The 25,904-nt window shown below is 40.9% G+C and overlaps 1 protein-coding gene across 1 annotated transcript; it reads left to right on the top strand.

The window, feature by feature from the left end:
• The first annotated feature begins 22 nt into the window (after positions 1–22).
• Positions 23–12,176, top strand: LOC124141254 (hydroxylysine kinase-like). Its single transcript, XM_046509220.2, has 6 exons — positions 23–119; positions 6,011–6,263; positions 6,569–6,703; positions 7,248–7,378; positions 7,787–7,961; positions 8,722–12,176. Exons 2-6 carry the CDS (start codon positions 6,020–6,022, stop codon positions 9,261–9,263), a joined length of 1,227 nt encoding a protein of 408 aa, XP_046365176.2. The 5' UTR covers positions 23–119; positions 6,011–6,019; the 3' UTR covers positions 9,264–12,176.
• Positions 12,177–25,904: the final 13,728 nt, after the last annotated feature.

Genomic DNA, 25,904 nt, shown 5'->3' with positions numbered 1-25,904 from the left:
AGTATATCTACAGGTTATTGTTGAACCACATCATAGATCGGGGTTGTCATCTTGCTTGTGTAACTTTTCTGAGGCACGAGAATGTAAACAACACTATTGGCAGCCATTGACAGTTGTGAGTAAGTGAGTGTTTTGCGCTGCTTTTAGCCATGATCCAGCAATATCAAGGTTGGGGACACCAAAAATAGGCTTCACACATTGTACCCATGTCGGGAATCCAACGCGGGCCTTCGGTGAACGCTTTAACCACGAAGGTACCCGACAGCCCCTTGACAGCTGTGAGGTGTGAGTGTAGTACACTGTGGTGTAGGTCAAGTGCTGCAGGTTGGGGTGGAGAGGCATTAAATTTGATTTTATAAATTATTTACTGGGAGTAATTGCTATCAAACTAATAAGACTTACATATCTAAATAAATAGTGGAATTTTAATTCATAAAGTTTGTTTTGCATTTTAAAAATATTTCTACAACCTGCCACTCCTACAATGGCAAATGGCATATTTGATTTCAAAGAAATGCCTTGGTGAGTCCAAACGATGCAATTAAAACATCTATCTGTGAACTAAGTTTGGAGGGTTATTTGTCAACTTGTTTTTGAACACTTATTTTGAAGTAGTCAAGACTATGTTTTTTTAATGTTGAATTTTAGTAAAATGTGTTATAGATATTATTACCTTTGGCCCCTTTTCTAAGATAACAGACCTTTGTACCCTGTGTAGTTCTCGGAGATTTACACACGGTAGAGAACACCGTTCTCAAAGCGCTGTTGCCGTCAAAGTAGGATGGAGATAAACCCTCTGTGTTTTGAAATTTGATGTAATCCCAGTGTAGAGTAGATTCCTGTCTAAAGCTAAAGCGCTCGGTTCCAAATGAAAGTAGACCCGTGAAGAGCCGGGTGAGAATAGGTCTTCAGCAACCCATGCTTGCCGTAAAAGGCGACAATGCTTGTCGTAAGAGGCGACTAACGGGTGGTCAGGCTCGCTGACATGGTTGATGCATCGTATCGCGATTGTGTGGATCGATGCTCATGATGATCGATGCTGAATCACTGGATTGTCTGGTCCATACCCGATTCTTTACAGACTAGCTGACATATAGCTGGAATGTTGCTGAGTGCGGCGTTAAACAACAAAACAAAAATAACCAAATAAAAATAAGAGGTATCTACTCTACAGTGGGGCCACATCACATTTCAAAACACAGCAGGTTTATCTCCTAAATATCCCCTACCTTTTGTGGAAAGTATTGTTTCTAAAGATACATGGACGTTGGGTAGATATGAAGCTAAAGGAGTTGTTCACTTGTTTCCAGATAATATATCAGCTCTTACAACTTTGGGGCAGAATTATTTCTTTGTGAATGTAATCCATGTGTAATAAATGATCTTACCTCCATGGCAGAATGTTGAAATCTGATTGGTTCACGTGATTTGATGAACTATATCCCGCCTGGGGTAATACATTTCTGAGCGGGAGAATAAATCACTTATATCCCCCACGAAGAAAACAGCTTGCACATTGATTTCTAAACGGCAGAATAAATCATTTATACCCCGTCACGAAGATAACAAGATGCATTTCGTGGATTTCTCAGTCGGAACATAAGTCCCTTATATATAAAACGCTGCACATTGCTTACGATCTCACAGTTAACCCTCTGGCCAATCGAAAAGCTGTTGTCTATTAGTTTTCAGTTTTCTAACTTCTTCTACAATGAAACATGTCGGTTAGATAAATTCGTTGTGGCAGTATCAGTCGGGGTACTCGGTATTATGCGTCCCTCGTTATATTAGGTTTTATACCATTCACCTCCTGTTTGTGATATAAAACAAAACGCGGGACGCATAACACAACATGTAGCCTTCATAATACTACTGCAACCTATAGTGTTCTGTCAAACGCGTTGTCTCGTAGCTCACCTTCAATCTCGACTTGGGTTTATTTGATGTTTTGTGATGTGATGCTTCGTCTTCAGTGGTTGTTCTATTTGTCATTATTGCCATTGACAACACAATGTTATTATGTATTTATGAGTGAGTGAGTTAACCTTTTACATCTCATCGGCAGTATTTCAACCAAACAGGGAGCGCATTAATGATCCATTTTAACAAAAATTAACTTCTTTGCACATTTTTGATTACGGTATTGGACTGGGGTTGTTAAGTCAATATTTTGGACGGCCGTCAAGGCAATAGCTGATTTTGAAAGTTAGGATTAATGTGAAATGTTATAATATCATGAACTACTGTTGACATATCTTCTGTTAATAACACTGACACAACAACAACGCGAAGAGGCGAATGTTGTTTCACAACAGTCTGAAATATTTCAGCTGTATCAGCTTGTAAAGGATGACTAGACAAACAGTTGATTGATGTGACGACGCACGCTGTCGGGGCACGATGACACGATGCCAATGATGTCAATGATGTCAATGAGCATAACCGCCAGATCCATTGGCCTCTAATGACAGGCATAGATTGCTGGGGACGAGGGGCAGGGCGTGGAACATTTAAACACCGGAGACAACTACGTTTTCCTCCCAAAATATTAAGATTGTACAAATGTTAGTGAACTGTATCATCCTTTAAAACTAGTGAAGGATATTTGACTTTGCAATTATATCTCATATCACTGTATGTGTTTCCCTAGGTCGGCAAGCACTTTCCCGTGCTCGTGGGTCCATCACAGTGGCAAGCGACAGACCTGCGTCAGTTTCGTGTGTCCTTCCACATTTGTGACGTGGAATAATGACGTGGAATAATGTTCAACGAGGCGTTACTCACTCACTCACACATGCCATACGGTTTTTCCGGTGGAGGTTAGCTTCCTTGCTTCAAGCACTAACACCAGCACTAATCTATGTTGACATCTACGTTCACAACAGCTGGTTCGCATTCACTCATCTCGACTAAACGTATTGTGCGAGTCTGGTAGCTGGTATGTACACTATCGTTTGAATATTTCGTAAAATAACGGGTAAGATTTGCCAGTATTTAAGTTATACCACTGCACGTCAGATTAAAGTAGGAAGATCCAGTGATGGTTCCAGGTCAGACTTGGTGCTATGTAGGTAGACCATGCTTGTCGTAATAGATGGACCGCCTCTGTGGTCTAGTGGTAGAGCGTCCGCCCGGAGTGCCGGCAGCGTCATACCAAAAGATGGTACTTGTTGTTACCCTGTTTGGCGCTCGGCATTAAGGGGCTAAAACAAGGACTGGTCGCCTCGGAGTCAGTATACTGTGTCTGAGTGGGGTATTCATGTTAATCTGCGGCATGGTATCTCAGTGTGCTAGCACTATAAATCAGCATCAGTCCGAACTAGTACAAACAGCCACACAAACACACACACGTACATGCACGTCGCTATAAAAGTGCAATAATCTTTGACGCGACATTTCACCTCACCTCGTAAGAGATGACAAATGGATATGGTGGTCAGGCGTTGTGTCCCGACGGTGAGACAGTACCTACAGGCCTCAGTGACATGTTTTGTTTTTGCTGACTTCGACGTTTAACAACAATCTGGGATTCGAACCAACTCGCACAGTGCCACATATGTTGTAGCAGTCGGGGTATTTGTATGTTATCAAGAGCACGAGAACCAATCGGATCTCAACATTCTGACATGGTTGTGTGATGATGGGTCTAAAAGACGGAGCACCCTGGACGACTGGGCCATCTATGTTCCCCTTGTATGGTTATCATGAAAGAGGGATTCAGTGTGACCCGCCGTTTCCTACCATCAGCTGTCAATGAGAGAGGGATTCAGTGTGACCCACCGTGTCCTACCATCAGCTGTCAATGAGAGAGGGATTGAGTGTGACCCACCGTGTCTTACCATCAGCTGTGAATGAGAGGGATTGAGTGTGACCCATCGTGTCCTAACATCAGCTGTGAATGAGAGAGGGATTCAGTGTGACCCACCGTGTCTTACCATCAGCTGTGAATGAGAGGGATTCAGTGTGACCCACCGTGTCCTACCATCAGCTTTGAATGAGAGAGGGATTGAGTGTGACCCACCGTGTCCTACCATCAGCTGTCAATGAGAGAGGGAATGAGTGTGACCCATCGTGTCCTACCATCAGCTGTCAATGAGAGAGGGATTCAGTGTGACCCACCGTGTCCTGCCATCAGCTGTGAATGAGAGAGGGATTGAGTGTGACCCACCGTTTCCCACCATCAGCTGTGAATGAGAGAGGGATTGAGTGTGACCCACCGTGTCTTACCATCAGCTGTGAATGAGAGGGATTCAGTGTGACCCACCGATTCCTACCATCAGCTTTGAATGAGAGAGGGATTGAGTGTGACCCACCGTGTCCTACCATCAGCTGTCAATGAGAGAGGGATCGAGTGTGACCCATCGTGTCCTACCATCAGCTGTGAATGAGAGAGGGATTGAGTGTGACCCACCGTGTCCTACCATCAGCTGTGAATGAGGGAGGGATTCAGTGTGACCCACCGTGTCCTACCATCAGCTGTCAATGAGAGAGGGATTGAGTGTGACCCACCGTTTCCTACAATCAGCTGTGAATGTAAGAGGGATTGAGTGTGACCCACCGTTTCCTACCATCAGCTGTCAATGAGAGAGGGATTCAGTGTGACCCACCGTGTCCTACCATCAGCTGTGAATGAGAGAGGGATTCAGTGTGACCCACCGTGTCCTGCCATCAGCTGTCAATGAGAGAGGGATTCTGTGTGACCCATCGTGTCCTACCATCAGCTGTGAATGAGAGAGGGATTCAGTGTGACCCACCGTGTCCTACCATCAGCTGTCAATGAGAGAGGGATTCAGTGTGACCCACCGTGTCCTACCATCAGCTGTCAATGAGAGAGGGATTGAGTGTGACCCACCGTTTCCTACAATCAGCTGTGAATGTAAGAGGGATTGAGTGTGACCCACCGTTTCCTACCATCAGCTGTCAACGAGAGAGGGATTCAGTGTGACCCACCGTGTCCTACCATCAGCTGTCAATGAGAGAGGGATTCAGTGTGACCCACCGTGTCCTGTCATCAGCTGTCAATGAGAGAGGGATTCTGTGTGACCCACCGTGTCCTACCATCAGCTGTCAATGAGAGAGGGATTCAGTGTGACCCACCGTGTCCTACCATCAGCTGTGAATGTAAGAGGCATTGAATGTGACCCAGCGTGTCCTACCATCAGCTGTGAATGTAAGAGGGATTGGGTTGGGGGAGAGGCTGGGATTTTGCATTGTGATCGATATCTTTTCAGCTACAGCTACAAAAACAGATAGTTTTTTAATGTAAAACTATGAACCTTATTTATTTTCAAAAGAAAATCTCTTTGCAGCAATGTTATTTTTGTGGCATTCAATTTGTTTTTTTCATCAGTCTGAATAACGATTTTTTCATTTTCGGGCCAATTGAATTTTTAGATAAAATCCGGTATCGGCATTAAAAACGACGCCACGTTGGAGGGCCTGTTTTTAACCCGGCATACAAAGGTGAGCCTTTCGTAGCTCATCGCTTGACCGAACCAAGGAAATCCCACCTATAGCACTATAAACCCAGCAAAAGTCCGAACTCGTTCAGTGTACCTCGCTGTGTTCAGTTTACCTCGCTGAGTTCAGTGTACCTTTGACCGCGACGTTATACCCCATGTCATACCGCCCCTAACGACAAGCAGAACAATGATGATTACCTATTCTAACCCGAGGTACAGAAATGAGCCTTGGCAGCTATTTGCTCCGATCAACCAAAGACACCCACCCCACCTACAGCTCAGACATCAATGGAAAAGCTTTCTTAGGGTCAGTCGTGTGTATCAGAGTCGAACTGTCGTGTAGCAGGGTTGTCTTACACCTGCACGTTGTTTGCAAATAGAACATCCTCCACCTCAGATGAAGCTTCCATTTCATTTACTTGATACTTCGAGGTTCCACCCGTCTCTGAAACTTTGATGACTGGTGACTGATGCTAAAATGTTCAAGAGGTTTTTTTGTATTGTATTCTATATATAACTGTTGGAGTCATTTTTTTTATCGCCCACAGTTCAACAAAATGGCGAACGCCATCACGCTTGCAACATCGGAGAAACCATCGTTGACTGTGTCCTCCATTGGGACGCTACTTGCACGACATTATGGCCTGCACATGACCAGTTGCCAGAAACTTAACAGCTATGAAGATTTGAACTTCCGGGTCAAGGTGGAGTCAAACGGAGACAATTCGAAGGAAACGTGTTGTCATGGTTATATTTTCAAAGTTGCTAACAAACGAAACTCACAGAACACAAACTATATAGGTAAGTTTCTTGTCAATTTCTGATTGTATTAAAGGTTTGAGGTCATGTATAATAACATGATTTATTTGATACGGATGCGAACTAGCAAGATTGTGACATTGTAAATGAAACTATCGAATTTGATTTCAATTAAAATAATTATATGTAAAACAATGTATGTATTATGTACAACAACTATTTTACTTGCTAATGCACTGATCAGTATGTGAGGATATTCTTATGTTAGATTTTCGTGAGATAAAACTTGTCCAATTTGATATTCTTGTCACAGGCAAATCACATGATCTACAAAATTATTGCTTCAGAAGCCCAGCACGAGATGATGTCCTGTGTGCTCGGGAATGGTATCCTCGCCCCCCGGGCCGTCCCCACCCTCACCGGGCACCTGTACCTGACGGTGAACCTGCCAGACGAGGGCTCTGAAAACACAGACAGCACGGGTCAGTTTGGTGTTGAATATGCGCTGGAACTAATATGTCATTGTTTCCCCACGGCGTTGCTCATACTATCAACCACTGGTTTGCTTGGCCCGGGCTTAATTTCAGGCGGCAGCCATATAGCTAACATGTTGATTGTAACCTAAAATATTCACTCATTCACTATCAATGCACAAACCGCCTTTCACATTTTTGGCACAACCTCGAATGTTGTCTTAGTAGTGAGCCGGGTTCGATTCCCGACATGGGTACAATGTGTGAAGCCCATTTCTGGTGTCCCCCGCCGTGATATTGCTGGAATATTGCTAAAAGCGGCGTTAAACCATACTCACTCACTCACTTAGTAGTGAGGGGCGGTGAAGTAGCCTTTTGGACAAAGCGTTCGCTCAAGCCGAAAATCGGGTTCGCTTCCACATGAAAATACAATTTGTGAGCCCATTTCCGCCGTGGTACTGCTTGAATATTGCTGTGAGGGGCGTGAAACTGGAATTTCCCAACCACTCAAACTCTGAACACTGCGCTACTACAATAAAGGCTTCTTTTCCAGACACTGACTCCCCCTATGTTGTGCGGCTGTTTGAGTATATCCCTGGGACAATTATACAGTCTGTTCCCCTCACGCCGGGGCTGTGTTACAAGGTGGGGGAGATGGCGGGCAGAGTTGACACGGCGTTAAAGGTAAGAACTGTGTTACTTATGTACAAGTCATTTGAGGGTCGTTATTTCGTTCTCGAAAGAAGTTCAGTGATTGTGAAAATAACACGATAAATTAAGCGTCGATTGAGGATTATGTGGCGTTTGTAGTGGGCTCTCGGTGTCTACCTAAAGGCTGACAAACGATGATTAAGAAAGTCCTGTTTAAAGCGGAGAACATCCTAACTCATTCGCTAATCGTTAATATGGTTATTCTTCTTTTCACGGTAGATCTTAAAATGACCTCAATAATTCTGTGAGTGAAGTAAAATGTAATAAATTCCAATATTTCAAAAGTGAAGTCATATTTCTGAAAGTATTTGGTCTTTTGTTTAGCCTTAATGAATTATTAACCATGTCAAGCGATTTCAAATTTTACTCATCTCCGCACAGGGCTTCGATCATTCTGGTTTCCATGGTAACCCAGTGATCTGGCGCCTTGACCATCTGCCGTTGATTCTTGACTTGCTGCACGCGGTAGAGGACAATGGTGACAGAGAGATGGTCAGTGACGTAATCAAGACATTTCAGTCACGTGTTCTGGAACACCTGAATGAATTTCCACAAGGTAAGATAGAACTTGATGTAGCAGGAATATTGCTGACTGTGCCGATAAACAACATTCACTCACTACACGAGGTTCTACGCGTTTTATACGAGGAACATCTGCCATTCCCTGGAACTGAGCTCGTATAAACAAACTAACCTTATCGTTTTCTGTCATTTCTCTGTCATTTCCGAAGTATATTTTTGTAACAAAAAGACTAAAATACCAGTTACCATGGCGATGATCAGTGAAATGTAGTGACATGAATTTTTGCTTCCCGATTTGATACCAGCATAAGACGAGATTTCATGTACTTATAAATACTACATCGTTCCAGGGCCCACTTGCACAAAGCGATGTTAGTGCTACAACTATTGTAAGCCTATGTTAAAGTATGGAAGTTACGATCATCTTAGCGCTAAGATCGCTTTGTGCAAGCGGGCCCAGGTCCTTGACGCCTTTATCCCATTTCTGGCAACTTGATCAGATTCTCAATATATTTAGAGCAAAGTATTTTTCCCCAGATATATCCAACAAACTATTTTTTTACTGATCACCATAAAACGTGTTAATTTTCACTATTGACACCAAAACGTGTTACGTTTAGGTATTTTCCACAAAACAAACTATTCATTTTTGTCGGCCTTTGTCAATAAACTGTTCGTTTTGGGCATCTTTCTGAACAAACTATTCTTTTTTCTTTTAAAATTGAAAAGCTATAACATTATTTTTATTAGAGTTTCATATTTCTGTGAAATCTCAGTAAATTTTGATTTTTCAGGAATGATCCATGGTGATTTGAACGAAGGGAACATCCTGGTAACTGAAGCTGCGGATGACGACAGATGGAGGGATGAGCACGATGTGTCCGCCATCTTGGATTATAGTGACAGTGCTTATCAGCCATACATCTTTGAGGTAGCCATAGGAATGACGTACATGTCAATCCTTAGCGACAACATCTCACCACAAACTGCATCCGGGTATGTTCTGGCAGGCTATCTTACCCAGAATGATTTGTCAGACAGAGAAATAAAACTGTTAAAGTTATGTGTATGCGCGCGCATCACTCAGTCACTGGTAATTGGCGCCTTCTCATTCCACGTTGATCCCAGTAACGACTACACGCTTAACACGGCTAGGATAGGCTGGCCACGACTTCGTCAACTGTGGAAAATAGATACAGAACAGTTGGTCAGAGATTGGCGGAACATTGCCAGGTCCTGCGAGGAAACACGCGTGACTGATGATGGTGGCGATGATGATGATGATGATTGTGGTGATTATAATGACGAGGAGTATGTAAGGCTGGGACGAGTCTAAATTTACTACAGACCTAGACCCTCTATTACCCGACCCTACCCACTCTAGGTCTTAAGTTTGGTAAGAAATTGGGAATATTTTTACTTGAGCCCTGACAAAAGGTATTTAGATAAACATCTAGTACGCCATAAAACGATCTGATCGTGCATACACTGAAGTTGACCGAAGCTTAGTCTCTACTTAAAAAACAGAAGTAATGTGTGCATAGTCAGACAGAAATGCGGACATTAGCGACTTGTTATTATCATACAAAAAAACCCACGGGTCCGGGTAGTCCCGAGTACCCGAGTTACCCGTCCAAGCCCTATGAGGATGTGGATTTTAAGGCTCGACAGAGATAAACCCTCTTATCTGATGTCATACCCCTCTTTAGTGTATTAAAGCCTCAAGGTTTGGGGGGTTTCATATTTGTGTCTGTCATATTGTTCAAGGGGAGTTGTCCTCGGATGGTAGCTCAGGGTGGACGACTGAAGACAAAACTCAGGGGTGGAGTTTAAGAAGATGGCAGCCATGTTTATTGTTGATCACAATAGGGAATAACCGCCGAAAAGTTTCATGATGAGGATGGCGTGACAGAACGCACACCGGGACCGAGTGGCCAGGGTTCCGGGGTGCGGAGACCCGCTCTGTCACTTACACACAGGCTGGAAGTCGGACTGCGATTCCTCATCATCGATGTAGGCGCCTAGCGTACAATCAGTCCGCATTCATCGGTGATCTGGGTCCGTCTCACAGATCAATGTTGTTGCGTTAAATGTTTTAAGAGGTCGCCTCTGCCTCAACAATTTCGGCTGACTTGTCCCTCTTTGGGCTTCATGTGTGTGAGTAGGGTACACATATCTATTGTGAGTTTTTGTATTCATTACATTTCTGTTTCGTATTTTGATATGATTTCATTGATTCTTTGTCTATTCTGTTAATATACGTTCGAGTAGCTGTCCATGTCTCCGAAATAGGGTTAGTTTGGCCTTCACTATTGCATCTCGTAGCTTTAGGAGATCCACGACAGGTAGCATATCTAACTGTAATTTTTGTTTTAACCGAGCCCGGGGCATGGTCTTGACATTCCAGTTACAAGTGAGCAATGGATTTAGTTGATTTGCAAGATAGGCATACCTTGTCATAGTGCTTTTTGTGACCGAGTCTGAGGTGTGAAATGGCTACTTCAACTTTTCCGTCATGTGTGAATGATTATAGCATTTGGTAGATCTTGGGTTGAATTTTGTATAGCTAACTGCCGATCTTACTTTCGTTCCACTGGGATTGTCATCTTTGGGCTTTGGAGGCTTTGATTTTGCTTTATATCTCCAGGTTATTGAAGGGAATAGGTTGTATATCCGCTTCGTCTGGAGCTGGCTTCGCCAGTGTGTCTGCTTTTTCATTTCCATGAATATCTATGTGAGAGGGGATCCAACACAGCTCCACCTGTTTCCCCTGGTCCGATAGTTTTTGTATATTAGTGTAAAATAGTATTGACTGTGTTTGGTCTCGAGTTTGAGTTTCTGTCGCTGATGGCTTGAAGTACACTTAGCAAGTCTGATTGGATGACTGCCTTTGCTTCCAGTAGCTCCGGAATGAGTGCATGATGAATTGCCTACAATTTAGCAGTGAATACTGATTGACCAGGCAGGCAAGGAAAACCAAATTTGCTTGGGGTTTGGAGCTATGGATTTGGATCCCGTAACCAGCAGCGTTGTTGATAGGATTATTGGATCCATCAGTTGTTATATGGCAGTGTATTTTATTGTTTAACAGTGATTGTTTAAGAGTGACTAGTATCCTACCCTATTTGGTATCCCTGGGATGAAATTCTCTAGTGTCAGGATGATTCTCCCTAGTGAATTTGAACCCATACCAGTGTCTTTAATCCTATCCACATCTTGCCACATATTCTTCCAATAAAACCTGCATAGGTTTTGTCCCTAGCGAGATGACAAGCATCATGGCTGTGACAGCCTCACAACACACTGTCCTTTCTGTCAGCTGTGGTAACTTTCCTCTTCTGTTGTCCTTTGTATAATATAGCTAATCTTTTTCCAAACAGAAATGTTGACATTTTTTGCCTCAAAGCTCTCTTCTGGTTAAAGTTACATTTTTCTGGATAAGATTTGTCCTGTAAGTAACTGAACACTTTGGAATACTCTGTTCCATCCATGGTTGATCAAAATCAACTGACAATGTCAATGTTAAACCTCAAAGTCATGAAGTCATGTGATCAGCTGACAGCATGTAATGCATGTGCAAAGGAAGTCTGTCATGGGATAATATACACTGGGATGAATTACCCTTACTTTTTGGACATAACCTATCCCAGATTTCCCACAGTAAGGCAGGACACTATACTCTAGAGTAAAACTTCCCCCAGGATAATATTTAGGTAGGATTTATTCCTTGCTTACAATTACAGCTGTATTGCATTGTTTCTGTTGAGATTTGGTAGACGCTCATTGCATTGTGTTTGTACAGTGATTAGTCGTCAGGAAGTATCTACATTTAGATGCTAGTGTAGTGTGTAAACTTCCGGTCCCGTATACCGCGGACGGTGATAGTATGTTATCGAAACTTCTGTTATGTTCTATGTTGCGAGGGCACTATGTGGAACTTTCCAGTTGCTGGATAGGCTGTATATTAGGACACAAGAATCACTGGATTGTCCGGTCCAATGTCATGAGCATCGATCCACCCGATCCCGTTAGTCGCCTCTAACGACATGCATAGTTGCCTTTTAAGGCAAGCCTGGGTTGCTCAAGATCTTCACGGGTAATATATATTATTATCACTGACTTTTGCTATCACCACTGTATTTGTGTATTTGATACTGACCACTGCCATCATATTATATATTGCCATTAACTCTTGTATTACCACACTTTTGCTTGCTGCCATTGTAATTGTGCAGTAATTTGTATTGTTTTGCAAAAAATAATTTTGTAATACATTTGTTGATGGAATACCACTTGTTGGTTGTTTGTTGGTTTCACACTAACTTCTTTTATGTACAGATTTCTGGATTAACATATTGTTTAAATTTGGGAATCGTCACGTAACACAGAGTATATATAGGCCCAGCTGCCCCAGGTAGTTTGAATTTTAGTGATAGCTCCTGATCATGGTAAGGTTGGGGTTTTCTTTCTTCGTGACTTCTGATCTTTAAGCAGTGTCACCTTTTTTTAAAGTCCAGGGAGGGTGTAACCCTTTGAAGTAACTTTCTGGTGGCTGAATGTCATGACAGTCGTGAATTTAGATGAGTTGGTGTTCTAATGTCCCAGATAGCTTTAGTGAGGGATTTTTTTCTGAGCTCAGGCTTCATCTTAAGTGTTTTTGTCTTGCCATATCTTCCAAACCAAAGGGTTTGATGTTCGTCCCCTGAATGATAATATTGCCTGCTCTCTTCTTTGTTTCAATGTGGGTTCACCTGTTCCTACTTGGAGTGCTTCTAATGAAGTACTTGCAGTGCTTCTAATGAAGTACCTGTTGCTGCACCAGTCGTTAGCATTAGGACTTTATATTGTTTTCCGTCGAGGCGGCTCAAGACAGTATTTGATGCTGAGTGAAATGCCTCACAACCCTAGTCTACTTTTGATCTGATGAGTGATTTGTAGAGGTCCAGCCGAGTGTCCCTCGAGGTACCCAAGATGTGACTGAAATGGCCTGCAATACATTCAGGTCTTTATGACATCTGTTTTTTTTCACATGTTTGCTCCTATGAGGTATTGATCAAGGATCACCCCTAGGAATTTTGCGGATTTTTTGAATGTTTCGATTTTGATTGGTTTGCCTTTTATGGAGAGACGGGGTATCAAAGCATCTTTCCCCCTGCAATTGAACGCAACTCCCACAGTTCTTTTCACTTGAAAGGGTGAACCCCAATTATTGAAGCATTGATCTTCTCCGTCCAAGGCTGACAGGAGTTTTTTCGTGAAATATCTGTATTTTACCCATATTGCTCCATCATCAGCGAATATAAAGTTGGGGTAGGAGAGTTTACATGATCAAATATATAATATTTGCTCATGATGTTAAACGGTGTTGGGCTTACAATACTGCCTTGTGGCGTGCCATTGTCCAGTGACATAGGGTCGGATTGGCTGTTCCCTATCTTAACTGATAGCAACCTGTCCTGCAGGAAGCTGTCTATAAAGTTGGCCATGTTCCCGTCAACTCCATGTTGTGCTAGGTGTGTGAGGAGTCGATTTTTTTTTTCTGAAGTCCTGAAGTCCAGAAATGCTGCGACTAGGCATTGTCTGTTTAGTTGAGTTTTTTTCTTGTAGTATATGATCAGTCTCAGTATATGATCTAGACATGAGAGTCCCTTCCTGAAAACTGGTTTGATCAGGTTCGATGTGTTTCAAGGTGATGTATGAGCCTCTTTGTAATCATGGCTTCCATAGCTTTGCACATGTTTGAAGTGAGTGAGATCGGTCAATAGGAGTTTGGTAGGGCTTCGTCTTTCCCTTGCTTCAGAAGCAGGATAAGTGCAGCATGTTTCCATGCTTTTGGGACTTCTCCTTTGGAACATACCATGTTGCACAGCAGGGAGTAAGCTCTTGGATTGTTTAGGTAGGTTTTTCAATTTCTCGTAACTGGTTCTGTCAAGACCTGGTGCAGTACTTTTTCTATGTTGTATTGCATCATGAAACTCTGTCACAGTAAATGGTATATTGTATACCAGATGCTTACCTTGCGACTGTTTTGATATCTAAGGCATAAGCATTTTCTCCTGTTTGAATTCTTTGCTGCCATTTATGTTGCTGCTGACAAATGAGAAGTGCTCAGATACAATGGTGGCCTTTTTATTGACTGTGTGGGCGTTGGCTAACTTGGGAATTTATTTAGGTTTATGCCTTCCCTGCTTGTGTGTATTTTGCTCCAGACTGTTTTAGCATTTGTTTTTTTCAATTAGAGTTTTGCAGAAGGTCCTTTTTCAGAATCATCTACGAATCAGAATCTCAGAATCATGACTAGAGGGGGGATACGTCGAAAGTTTGTTGAATACATTGAACATATAAAGGAGAAAGAATCTCGGTACACTTTGGAAACATATTGAAATAATTAGGGATTTTAGATAAATTAAGTTTTAAAGAAATGTATAGAAATGGTTTGCACTATAACAATACCTCTGAACGTCGTGGAGCTTTGGTTCTCAAAAGCGTGTTTATAATAGTGACAATATTCAAAATTCAAGTATATAGTAAAATTCATGTGACATCGACAACTGGACAAATATTTGCTACAGGCACTGATCATGACTCAGATGTTTAAAATTGCATTAGATAAGATATACAGGCGTGTCAACAGAATTGTCAACATCGGTCAAACAGTTATACATAACATTAATTAAGCGGAGGTTCCAGCTTGTACACACAAAAATTACACATTCTGGCTCGTACACAAAAACATTGGACGGTCCACCGAGCGCCAACTCCTATTTGCCATTGCCCATGCAGTCGGAATACCAGACCTATTGGAACATTTACTATCACAGGTATTACATAAAAAAAGAAAATAAACGTTGTTAAAGTAAAGTACACTGATGGGGTAGGGACAAAGAACATAATATGCCTAATGTGTTGTGTGCATAAACATTAAAATTTCATGATAAGAGTAAGATCTTTGAATATGGGAGTCTAATATTGTGAGTCTAGAATCGACAAGGCTAGCAGATGTTGGATGTCACCTGCGCTAAAAGTAGAATGTGTATGCAAAAACCTAACCAACTTCGAATATATTAGCTGGAATGTAATGAAAAATCAAGTGAAATTGAAGATATTTTAACGAATCGCATATCGTATGCAAGAGAGCATTAACAGTTCATCACACAAGATATTTAATTTTCGTTGGTATCCTAATTAAGCACAAAATCACATTGGAAAGCATTAACAAATGAATATAGAATATATACACATTCTCTGATTACTTATGGAAAAATCAACACTATATATCGTGAGCCAAAAAAGATTAATGAAAGCCGAGTGGAAGTAGATTTCAGCCTCAGGCAGAATCGAGTGAGTCACCTGATTCCTGATGTCAAGTCAGTGTCGAAACAACAACACATGTGCATCCCACGTGGGTTCATAATGATAGTTTTGACTGAAGAACAAGTGATCGCATGGAATTTGAACATCAAGTTATGTTGGCGTAAGTTTTTAACATTGTGTAATATATTTTGTTCTCTTACAGGATGTCCATGTTCCTGATGTCAGTGATGCATACAAGTATCAGATGGGAGATGTGAAGAATGTCCTCTCAAGCATCTTCAATCCTGTATGTCTCACACCACAAGAGTCTATGAACACCGACATAGATATTCTCAGGGCAGAACTGAAGAGAACAGCATTCGTATTAAATGAGCAGTATCGGAAAGTGCATGACTTAAAGAAAAATACTCTGAGAAAGTCAGGCACAAAGAAAAACACAGTGGATTGGAACAAGCTCTTCAAAACTTACCATGAGAATCTTAGACCAGTTGACTACACCACTACATGCATTGGCCTTTATGCGCCAAGACAAACCTATACACTGATGTATTGTAAGCCTGGTAACTGAGATGAATATCATTCACAAGAAATATATATTCCATATGATACCTACTTCTGCCCATGGTAAAATAAGATATGTCGGAGGGCGTTCAATTGCAAAATTGACATACCATTACATGGAACTGGTTCGTATTGATTTTGACTTAGTGGCCAGGATACTTCATCACTATACTTTTGAACGTTATCCTTGTTGTTTCACAAGCTTATCTAAATGAATGTACAAAATATCCAGAGAATATTTTGGACACCTACAGAAAACAAAACTTATCTTGTGGACTTACAAACGTATCAGAGAGAGCATTTGAGATTTCCTCTGTTTGGAAAAGGTTCGTCTGCCCTTGTATAAGAATTTCGACCTCAGAAAACATGGTGTTATATTGTACATGTCCATGAGACAGAACTTTTTGACTCACAGTTGTATTCAATATGGGCATCTCTCTTCCTAAATGTGACAACATCAATGCTTGGTGGAAGGAATGATGACAGTGACTGTGGTGCAGTCCTGAGTGACATTGTTGATGGAAGTTTTTCTGTATGTGAAATGTACTGTCGAGATGTCACATCTTTCCTCAATGCTACTGATGCATAGTACAGAAGGAAACTCACTACAGTACTCGGGAAATGGAAAAGCCTGGAGCACAGAAAGCAGATCTTCACCAAGCAAAGTAAGGGTGCAGAAGCTGCTATCTCCTTCTCATCAGTCATAGCTGACAAATCTGTACAAAAACAATATTTAAAGCTGAAAGGAACTCTAATGCAAAAACAGACCACACTGTTTAACCTCACAAAGAACGAAATTGTAAAATTAGGACAATGTTACAGATTATCAATGAGTTTGTCGATGAAGAACGATGTCATTGCAGCTCAACTTACAGAACAGGGGCCTGCTCATCAAAGCGATCATAGCACTATAACTATCATAAGCCTATATTAAAGTATGGGAGTTATGATCACCTTTGCGCTCAGATCACTTTGTGGAACGGGAGCCTGGTGCTTAAAGCTGACGGCATGCCTAATCAAGAGAAACTGGATGGTCATTCAGGAAGTATTCCTCTGACTGAATGTGGAGAGAGTTCTTCTGCTGTTGGAGAAATACTGAATGAAGAAGAGGAAACTGACATGCAAACAGCAACTTCTAAAAGCAAAACAAGTGGACAGGTCACTACCAGAGCAGAAAGGGGAACGGGCAGAGCGAAAGGAAAAGGAAAAGGCAGAGGAAAAGGAAAGAAAGATAACTTACAGGTTGTGATTGATGAAGAACTATCTGAAGTTGGTGGTGACATGTACGATGATAAAGACGACGACCCATGGATTGAATGAACTAGTTGCGAACAATGCATGCACAGATCTTGTGGAGGCATATCACAAGATCTATGGAAAGAGGTGTCTAAGAAGATGCTGAATGGAAGTGCTCATTGTGGAAATAATAAAAAGGTGGGTGTCAAAAATATTCCACATGCAGGAAATATTGATGGATACAATATTTTATGAAATATTTACTCGTCATGAGTATACAATTGTATAATTAAGTGACTTTTCATAAACTCATTGCTAGCTTCACATTCTAGGATACCATACCATGATCACATATGCAGCTATTCTTTATTGAACATTTTTCCTGAACACTGGTTTTCTCAAACTAATCTAAACATGTGCTTAATCCAGTATGGTTCCAGTGTTCAGCCACTATCTGACATGCCTTGCATGAAAACACACATCAGATGACAACAGAGTAAGCTAATCTCTGTCTCGAATTAACAAGACTGAGTCATGAGTGTTTCAGCAATCCATTGCAAATTAGTTGTGTTGGAGCCAGAGTGCAAGACTGGGATTAACAAGTCTAAGTAGCACTGATTTAATCGGTTCAAATCATTAGTGTTGGATATAGCCAATTGTTGGATTATCGGAACTTGAGTGTACACCATTCAAGAAAGGTTTTCTTTTTACAAGTATGTACAGTAACACGTGTTAAAACATTTTTAGATTACCTTGTCATCACACTTTACAAGTTATTTTCTAATTTCAGCTTCTTAAAAGGAATTAACCCGCCTTGGATAGATGATTTTGCCTTGGTGCGTTAGCCTTAGCCTTCATGGAGACTACACTCTGACACAGTTTGATGCTATTGGTGGCATGGCTATTGGTGGGGTTATCAGCTGTTTCAACCGAGACTAATTTCCTGAAGTCATGTAAGAGATATATGACGTCTTTTAATGTTTCCTTGGACAGGAAGTTCTTGACATGTGCTTTCTACTCCCAATCCACAAACCACGCAAGAACATCTCTAATGTCACTGAGGCGCTGGTCACTTGAACTGTAGATTGGTCGCCTACTTCTGAAGAGCTGTATGAGCTGGCTGGTTCGTTGCAAGAGAGATTGTGGTCCAATTATTCTGTCTGGAAGGTTTTTGATCAAATTTTGTTAGGTGTCAATTCCAAAATTAAAACATGTTAATCCAGAAATCTGTATGTAAAAGGATTTGTTGTCTATGATCAACGAATGAATTACAAAATTCACAAGTTTTACAAGGTCTACAAATAAATACAAATTACTGCACTGCAACTACAATGGCAGTAAACAATAGAATTGCAGTACACTATTCAATGGAAATAAATAATATGATGGCAGTGGTCAGTATTAAATACAAAAATACAGTGGTGATAGCAAAAGTCTCAAAAGAGATAATACTATATATTCCCCAAGAGGTGACAGTAGTGAAGCTTCCGATATTGGCTAGGCAGGGAATCAGGGATGATGAGCAATCCTAACATGAAAGCTGGTACCGAAGGGATGGAATGCGGGAGTGACAATATGTGTGAAAGACCAAATGTGTGAGAGATGCGTAAACACGCTCATTTCCCTTTGCATACAACCTACCTAGCTACGGGAAGTTTCTAGAACCTTCAAGACAATGCTGTAAGGCTCTATACAATGCGGGACTAGTTTCATCCCACTTCATGGAATGGTTGATGACATTTTCAGCGAAGGCTTCAACACCCTCAAGAGTGGCTGTAATGTCATTGATGAGACCCTGGAGGGTGGCTGGAGCGTTCTTGAGACCAAATGGCATCACTTTATATTGTTATAGTCCATCGTGAGTCACAAAAGCTGAGACCCACTTGGCACTCTCAGTCAGTGGAATCTGCCAATAGCCCATCAGTAGATGCATGCTTACATACTTGGTTTTACTAATTCTGTTGATGCAGTTATCGATTCTTGGCATTGAATAAGAGTCAGTTTTAGAAACAGCGTGTAGAGGAATTGCAAGTCAACCTTCGATGGAACATGACACTGTGCTCAAAAAGTCTGAACTGGTCCAACTGGCCAAAAATTACAAACTTGACATCACATTGGGTATGCCTTAGGCTGATGTCAAGAAAATGTTCCTGGTTGAGGAAGACATTTTGGATGAGGATACTTTGCTCTTGGTTGAAGATAAAACAGATGTTTTGGCTTTGAAGACATTTGAATTTGAAAGAAAAATTCGGCTCAGAGAATTGGAAGCAGAGAAGAAAAAGAAGAGACATAAAGAAAAATGAGAGTAGAAGCTGAGAATAAGCGAATTTCGTGAATGTACTGAAAATCTTGAAAAAGAAATTCCAGGTATTTTTCCGTCATGGGTTGTTTCTCGTGCTTGGCTAAGCAAAGTCCTTCTGAGAATGATTCCAGTCATGATTTGGCTGGCACTTTTATGGATCATTCTCTTGACCTGTCTAAATTTTCGAGGGAGAGTACTAAAAATTCTGACAGTTTTCCGGCTGGGTAGGAAGCAGTTAGTTAAGTTACAGGGGGAGGACCCAGAACTTCAAGTTCTTGCGGACAGGGCTCTCTGTAGAATAAACTGACAAGGTTCCAGCTTGCTATTATTTCAAGGATAGCATATTGATGAGGAAATGGGGGCTTCCAGATGTACCTCCTGATAATGAATGGAAGGTTTTCCATCAATTCTTCTCCCAAATTCATATTGAAAGCATGTTTTAAGTTTGGCATATGAAACTCCTTTCGCAGGTCATTTGGGTGTACATAATTCTTTTTGTCTCATTTCTTTTGGCCTAATTTGTGGCAGAATTTTGCAAAAGATGTCATTTGTGTCAAATAGTTAGCAAACCTAGTCAGAAAAATCCCAGCCGTACCTTTTAAACCCCTTCCAGCTTTTGAAAAACCTTTCAGCGTGGTCATCATTGGCATTTCCTTTGCCTAAAACTAAGTCAAGAAATGCTTACTATCATGTGGTCTTTCACAAGGTTTCCAGCGGCTATTCCTATATTGGAGTATGTAGGGCTAGGCTTTCCAAAGCTTGTGAGGTTGCGAGGGATAACTTGAAAGAATCCCTGGACAAAATGAAAATACAATTAATATGACAAAGAGTCTCAAGAGAGAAATTTCAGTCCTGACGATAAAGTCTTTGTGGTTTTGCCAACCATGAGGGTGTTGAAGCATGTCATTAATCATTCCAAGGCGTGGGACGAACACCTGAACAAGATTCGTGCCTTCTTCGACAGACTCACTGAAGCCATTGACTGTAAATTTAGTGAAATGTGAATTTGCATAGGCACATGTACAATTTTAGGTCACGTCATAGGCCAAGGTCAGGTACAGCTCGTACAAGTAAAGGTGGAAGTTCCACAAAGCAAAAAGGCATTTTTGGTAAACATTTCTTTTAATTATCAAGTATATTTGATCTCTATTCACGAAGAATGTAGACCTCCGGCATATGTTCATACAGGTGGTCAGTCAGTAACAATATATATTATGAGTCAACATGGATCTTTTCTGAAGCAATTTTCATTATAAATATATATAGCCAGGTGTCGAATTTCATTCATATCAGTTGATGCCAAAAGAATATTGCATTTGTTACGTGTAGGGTATGATATAAATTTAGTAGGTATGTACTTCTCATGCAGCCTTTGATCTCTAGGAATATTGAAATACCTGCCAGTTTCTATTTTGATGCCATGGAACTGCAACGAAATTGTGCAATGGCCAAGCGAAATTTTGCAGTTGTTACATGTTTTAGGTATAATTCCGTTCCAAAAGTCCCTTTAAAGAAAGTATAATTTCTAGCTTTAGAATTGTTGAAAAGACAGCCGTGCCAATCCTGTTCTTAATCTTGCCATTAGTTCCCTGATAAAGGATTCTTTACCACTTACTGTTTTTGATTCCCACAGATAACCAAGTCCAAGTTGAAACAATAAATACTTCAGTTTGGAAACCCAATTATTTTTGCCATTATTTGCTGCTTGTAAAAGCATATTATAACACTTTTTCGGATATCTTTCATTTGGCATATGCAATAATCTAATCCAAAATTTTATAGAACGTTTAAGTGCAAAAATATACAAAGGGTATCTGCCACATTCACCCAATACTATGTGATTTGGTGTTGAGATCTTCACTCCAAGAAAGCATGTACTTGAAACATCTATAAATAGAGCATAAACCTTTTATATATAATAACATAATAAATACCATTGAATCATCGCTGAATCACTGACCGAAAATAAATATATTGTCGATGGTGGAGTACCCCTGACGAAATCCGGCCTGTGATACTACAAGTTTATCATAGGTATTAGTCCAAAATATCAACCGTATATTCAGAATAGATACATATATTTTACTGAAGATGCTTAAAATTGTAATACCTGTAATGTCAGTACCTACAGATAAAACCTTCATCAATATCGTCTAAATCTATACCTTCATCGGGGGCACGGGTGGCCCCGTCGTCTAAGGCGCCTCGATTTGGGCAAGCCCGAAACCTATGATTGTGGGTTCGAATCTCGGTTCGCCCCGATTATGTTTGATATTGCTAAAGATGATGACGTGTTTACAACCAAGTTACCTCATGTTAAGGGAAGGGCCCAGTCGTCTTTGGCTCAAATTGCGTCCCATAGGCGTGTCAGATACCTATGATTGTGGGTTTGAATCCTGGTTCGCCCCTATTATGTTCCTAGGTTTGTCAGCACCATACCCGTACTCGTGGGTTTCACCGAAGTGGTGAACGTCTGTGACCTGCATCAGTTCGGGCTTTCCTCCCACATTAAGCTGAACCCGTGAAGATTCCGGGGTCTTCAGAATAGGTCTTCAGCAACCCATGCTTGCCGTAAAAGGTGACTATGCTTGTCGTAAAAGGCGACTAACGGGATCGGGTGGTCAGGCTCGCTGCCTTGGTTGATGCATGTCATCGATCCAAATTGTGTGGATCGGTGCTCATGATATTAATCACTAGATTATCTGGTCCAGACTCGATTATTTACAGACCGCCGTCATATAGCTGTAATATTAATTTTGCTGAATGCGGCGTTAAACAGCAAACCAACCAACCAACCACATTAAGCTGACACGCCGTGATATAACTGGAATAATGTTAAAAGCGGCGTTAAACACAACTCACTAACTCACTCACTCACTATACCTTCATCGTCATATAGATCATCCGTGTTAAATATATTCATAAAATGATTACAACATTGTGCTATGGATATAGCATCTCAACATCTCTCAACATCTCTCAATTATCAATTATTTTTTTTTTTTTCATGTACTGTACTTAGCGGTTTTTGTACTTTTATCAGTTTTTTAGCAACGAAAGTTCTCACTATGTTCAAACTTTCCTTCTCCGAAGGGGGGGTTTGTTATATGGCAGTGTATTTTATTGTTTAACAATGATTGTTACATTGTTCCTGTTGAGATTCTGTAGACGCTCATTGCATTGTGTTTTGGCAGTGATTAGTCGTCATGGATGTCGTGCCATTTAATCTAAACATTCGTCATAAAGTAACTATATTTAGATGCTAGTGTTATGTGTAAACTTCCGGAAACGGCGAAACTGGTCCCGCATTGTATAGAGCATTACATGATTGTCTGGAAGGTGCTAGAAACTTCCCGTAGCAATGTAGGTTGTACATTAGGGGACGTGAGCGTGTTTACGCATCTCTCAATATTAAGTCTTTCACACATATCTTCACTCCCGCATTTCATCGCTTCAATACCAGCTTTCATGTGAGGATTGCTCATCATCCCTGATTCCCCGCCCATCCCAGCTCGGAAGCTTCACCTCTGACACCACTGGGTGAATATATATTATTATCACTAACGTTTGGAGTCAGCACTGTATTCTTGTATTTTATACTGACCACTGCCATCACATTATTTATTGCCATTGAATAGTGTACTACCACTCTATTGTTTACTGCCATTGTAATTTTTGTACAATAATTTGTATTGATTTGTGAACCTTTTGAATTTTGTAATACATTCGTTGATCGTATACCACTTGTTGGTTGTTTGTTGGTTCCACACTAAGTTCTTTTACGTACAGATTTCTGGGTTAACATATTGTCTTAAGTTGAGAATCGACACGTAACAGTATCAAGAGTTTATACAAAGAGATGTAGCATGGTTGAGGAGCTATAGAAATGTTCCGAAATTGGATCAGGTAAGAAATAAGCATTTTCACGTCTTATTACCCGGACTTGGGGGAAAAAGCAAGGTGTAGACAAAGAAAGAATATGAATATGAATTAGCTACCCATAATGCTGAAGGAGTCGATTAAAATATAGTTGCCATTATGCACCTAACGATATATAGGATATATGATTTGCTTCAAATAATGTTATAATAAATATATATTTAGGTAACATTTACATGTCTGATGTAGCCGTGTTAGGTCGGTTGTACGCTGCCGTTTAGAATACATAAGGGATCATATCCGATATAATGACGTATGCTATTTTTGAACTTTTATACACATATTTTGCATATGGATACACGTAACTGGTTCATGTGAAAATATATATATTTTTTTTTTTTTCATTTATTAAATACGTCTTGTTTACAATATTAAAATATCATTCGTTGCACAATATCATTATTGTCATGATGGGTGTTTTGTCAGTTACAAGATGATCGATAATCATGAATCTATGTATATTTTAAGAAATTAACATTATGGTTTGGGCAGAGAATGGTGATTTGTGTCTATTGACAATGTACCCAATAGTTGCATAATGTTGCATAGTTGCACAAATGGCTTCGCGTACACTTCTTTCTTTTCTTTTTCCTCATTTTGGGGCGTTGGTTCAATTGTCGATTCCACTGTTGTACTTGATGATTGTGAATTATGTTTAGAAGTGGAGAGTTGTGGGTTGGAACTAGAATAGGAAGTTTTGGGAGTTTTACCAGTAGAAACAGAAGTAGGGGAGGTTTGAGTGGCAACATGGGACCGGGGTGGGATTGCTGCTGCTGGTATGGATGATGAAAGACAGTGGGACAGGTGATTGGGTTTGGATACATGCATTGTAAGTTGATGACATTTGATGACACAACAAATAGTTAAAGGTCTATTTAATGTACATGGAACTTCCATAATGGGTTTGAAAATACTTTTAAACTTTGTATGGTTTATTGTCTTTCACAAAATATTATATACCTTTTTAACCCAATGATGCTCCGATGTTGCCACCTGATGAGGATCACTGCCTGACAGCCCCAGTCATATTACTTGGACTTTCACGTTTCCTCCTACGCTGATACTGATTGCCTAATTTATGTCTTTCCCGGTGCTCTGGGATTTTTTCCTACCGACAATTTTACTCAGTGTATTCCTTGGTTTGAAACTTTTATTCGACCATCCAGTCTAAGACACAGTTGCAGAGGCTCCAGGTGAGGCTTCTTTTAACAGATGCAATCATCGTGACTGGTTTAGACACACGATGTCACGGTCTGTGCCTTGCTGTAACAGTAGAGCTAGAGGCCTTTCTCGTCGATGTTGAAGATAGCATATGAGGAGAACTGTCCAAGCTGTGTTTCTTTATGACTTGTTACAGCTCTTCAAAGTACCTCGCAATGTTCTCCTTGGTCACCGATCTCGCCCTTGCAGCCTCCAGTTTGCGTGGTTTCGAGACTTTTAAGTTCTGGCCATCTATCAATGAAGCAGTACAACCACCGTAAGCTCAATGGATGAGAACGATCCCGATATCCTAGGTGGGCAGCACAGTCACTCGCAAGGTTGAATGTCTCCTGACGTGTGTAACCATAGCCAATTTCCCCCATAACCCGAATGCGACTGGCCAAGAATGATTCCTGTGTTGCTGTAAATAACGGCATCGGTCCCGACTTGACTGTTCGGGGCTGACATTTCCAAGGAGACTTTAAGCATTGAAACTGGGACACCAACCTAACTGCAGCCATCGGTGCTGATAGATTTTCTTCAAATACAAGTTTATAGGCTTTATCAATGTCATCAATACTGAAACTTGATCTGTGATGGCCACGAACGGCCGTACTGGTCTGAAAGAACATAAAGAAATATCTAAGAACCATTGGAACGAATGGTAATATATTATGAGAGATGTCCCGAAAACGTTTCCATATTTTGTTAACACGGTTAACTAAGCGGACGATGCCGACAGGCGAATTTTTCAGTTCAGTACTCATTTGGTAATAGGTTTTTAGAGTGTATTTCAACAACGTTTTAGTAACTGTAGTAATAATACCTTCCTGATTTCCATTTGGAGCCGATTTTTGTCCGAGAGGGTCGAAGTGACCTGCTGACGAAAATACCATCCGGTGACCTGTGACACAGCACGTGCTCTCGGACAATAACGCGAGACATATGATCGCGGAAAACAAAAAAAGCCGACTTCGGGTATCGTTATGAAAAATAAATCTGATCAGAATGAACTGAAAGCTTTACTTTTCCGTACCATAAAGTTATTGGCGTAAGACTACTGACATTTTAGTCCGCAACGGAAGTTTTGTTGTTGTTTTTATTGCATATTTTTATAGGCTGTTTGTCATGGCGATTTAGCACGGAGTTACAGACGAAACGACAGTGCAGATTGTCGTTCTGTTTATAAGCCGATTGACAGAAAATATTCAATTTAAATCTAAGATATAAAACGATAGCTATGATCGTTAATGTTAAAGTGGTATAATGCATATTTGTATAGGCAGGGAGTTCATGATCAACACGTAAATTGAATGGCCAATTCCGAAGTGATCGACATGCAGGGCACGTTCGCATCATAGTTTTGCGGCGAGTTCTTGTCAACCAGTTTTGGTTTATTTGTCCCACAGCACGTGCTCTCGGACA

Source organism: Haliotis rufescens, unplaced genomic scaffold, assembly GCF_023055435.1.
Source record: "Haliotis rufescens isolate VD_foot unplaced genomic scaffold, xgHalRufe1.0.p SCAF_12, whole genome shotgun sequence".
Classification (NCBI taxonomy): domain Eukaryota; kingdom Metazoa; phylum Mollusca; class Gastropoda; order Lepetellida; family Haliotidae; genus Haliotis; species Haliotis rufescens.
The sequence above is the reverse complement of the archived record's forward strand: the minus strand, read 5'-3'. Positions and strand labels throughout refer to the sequence as shown.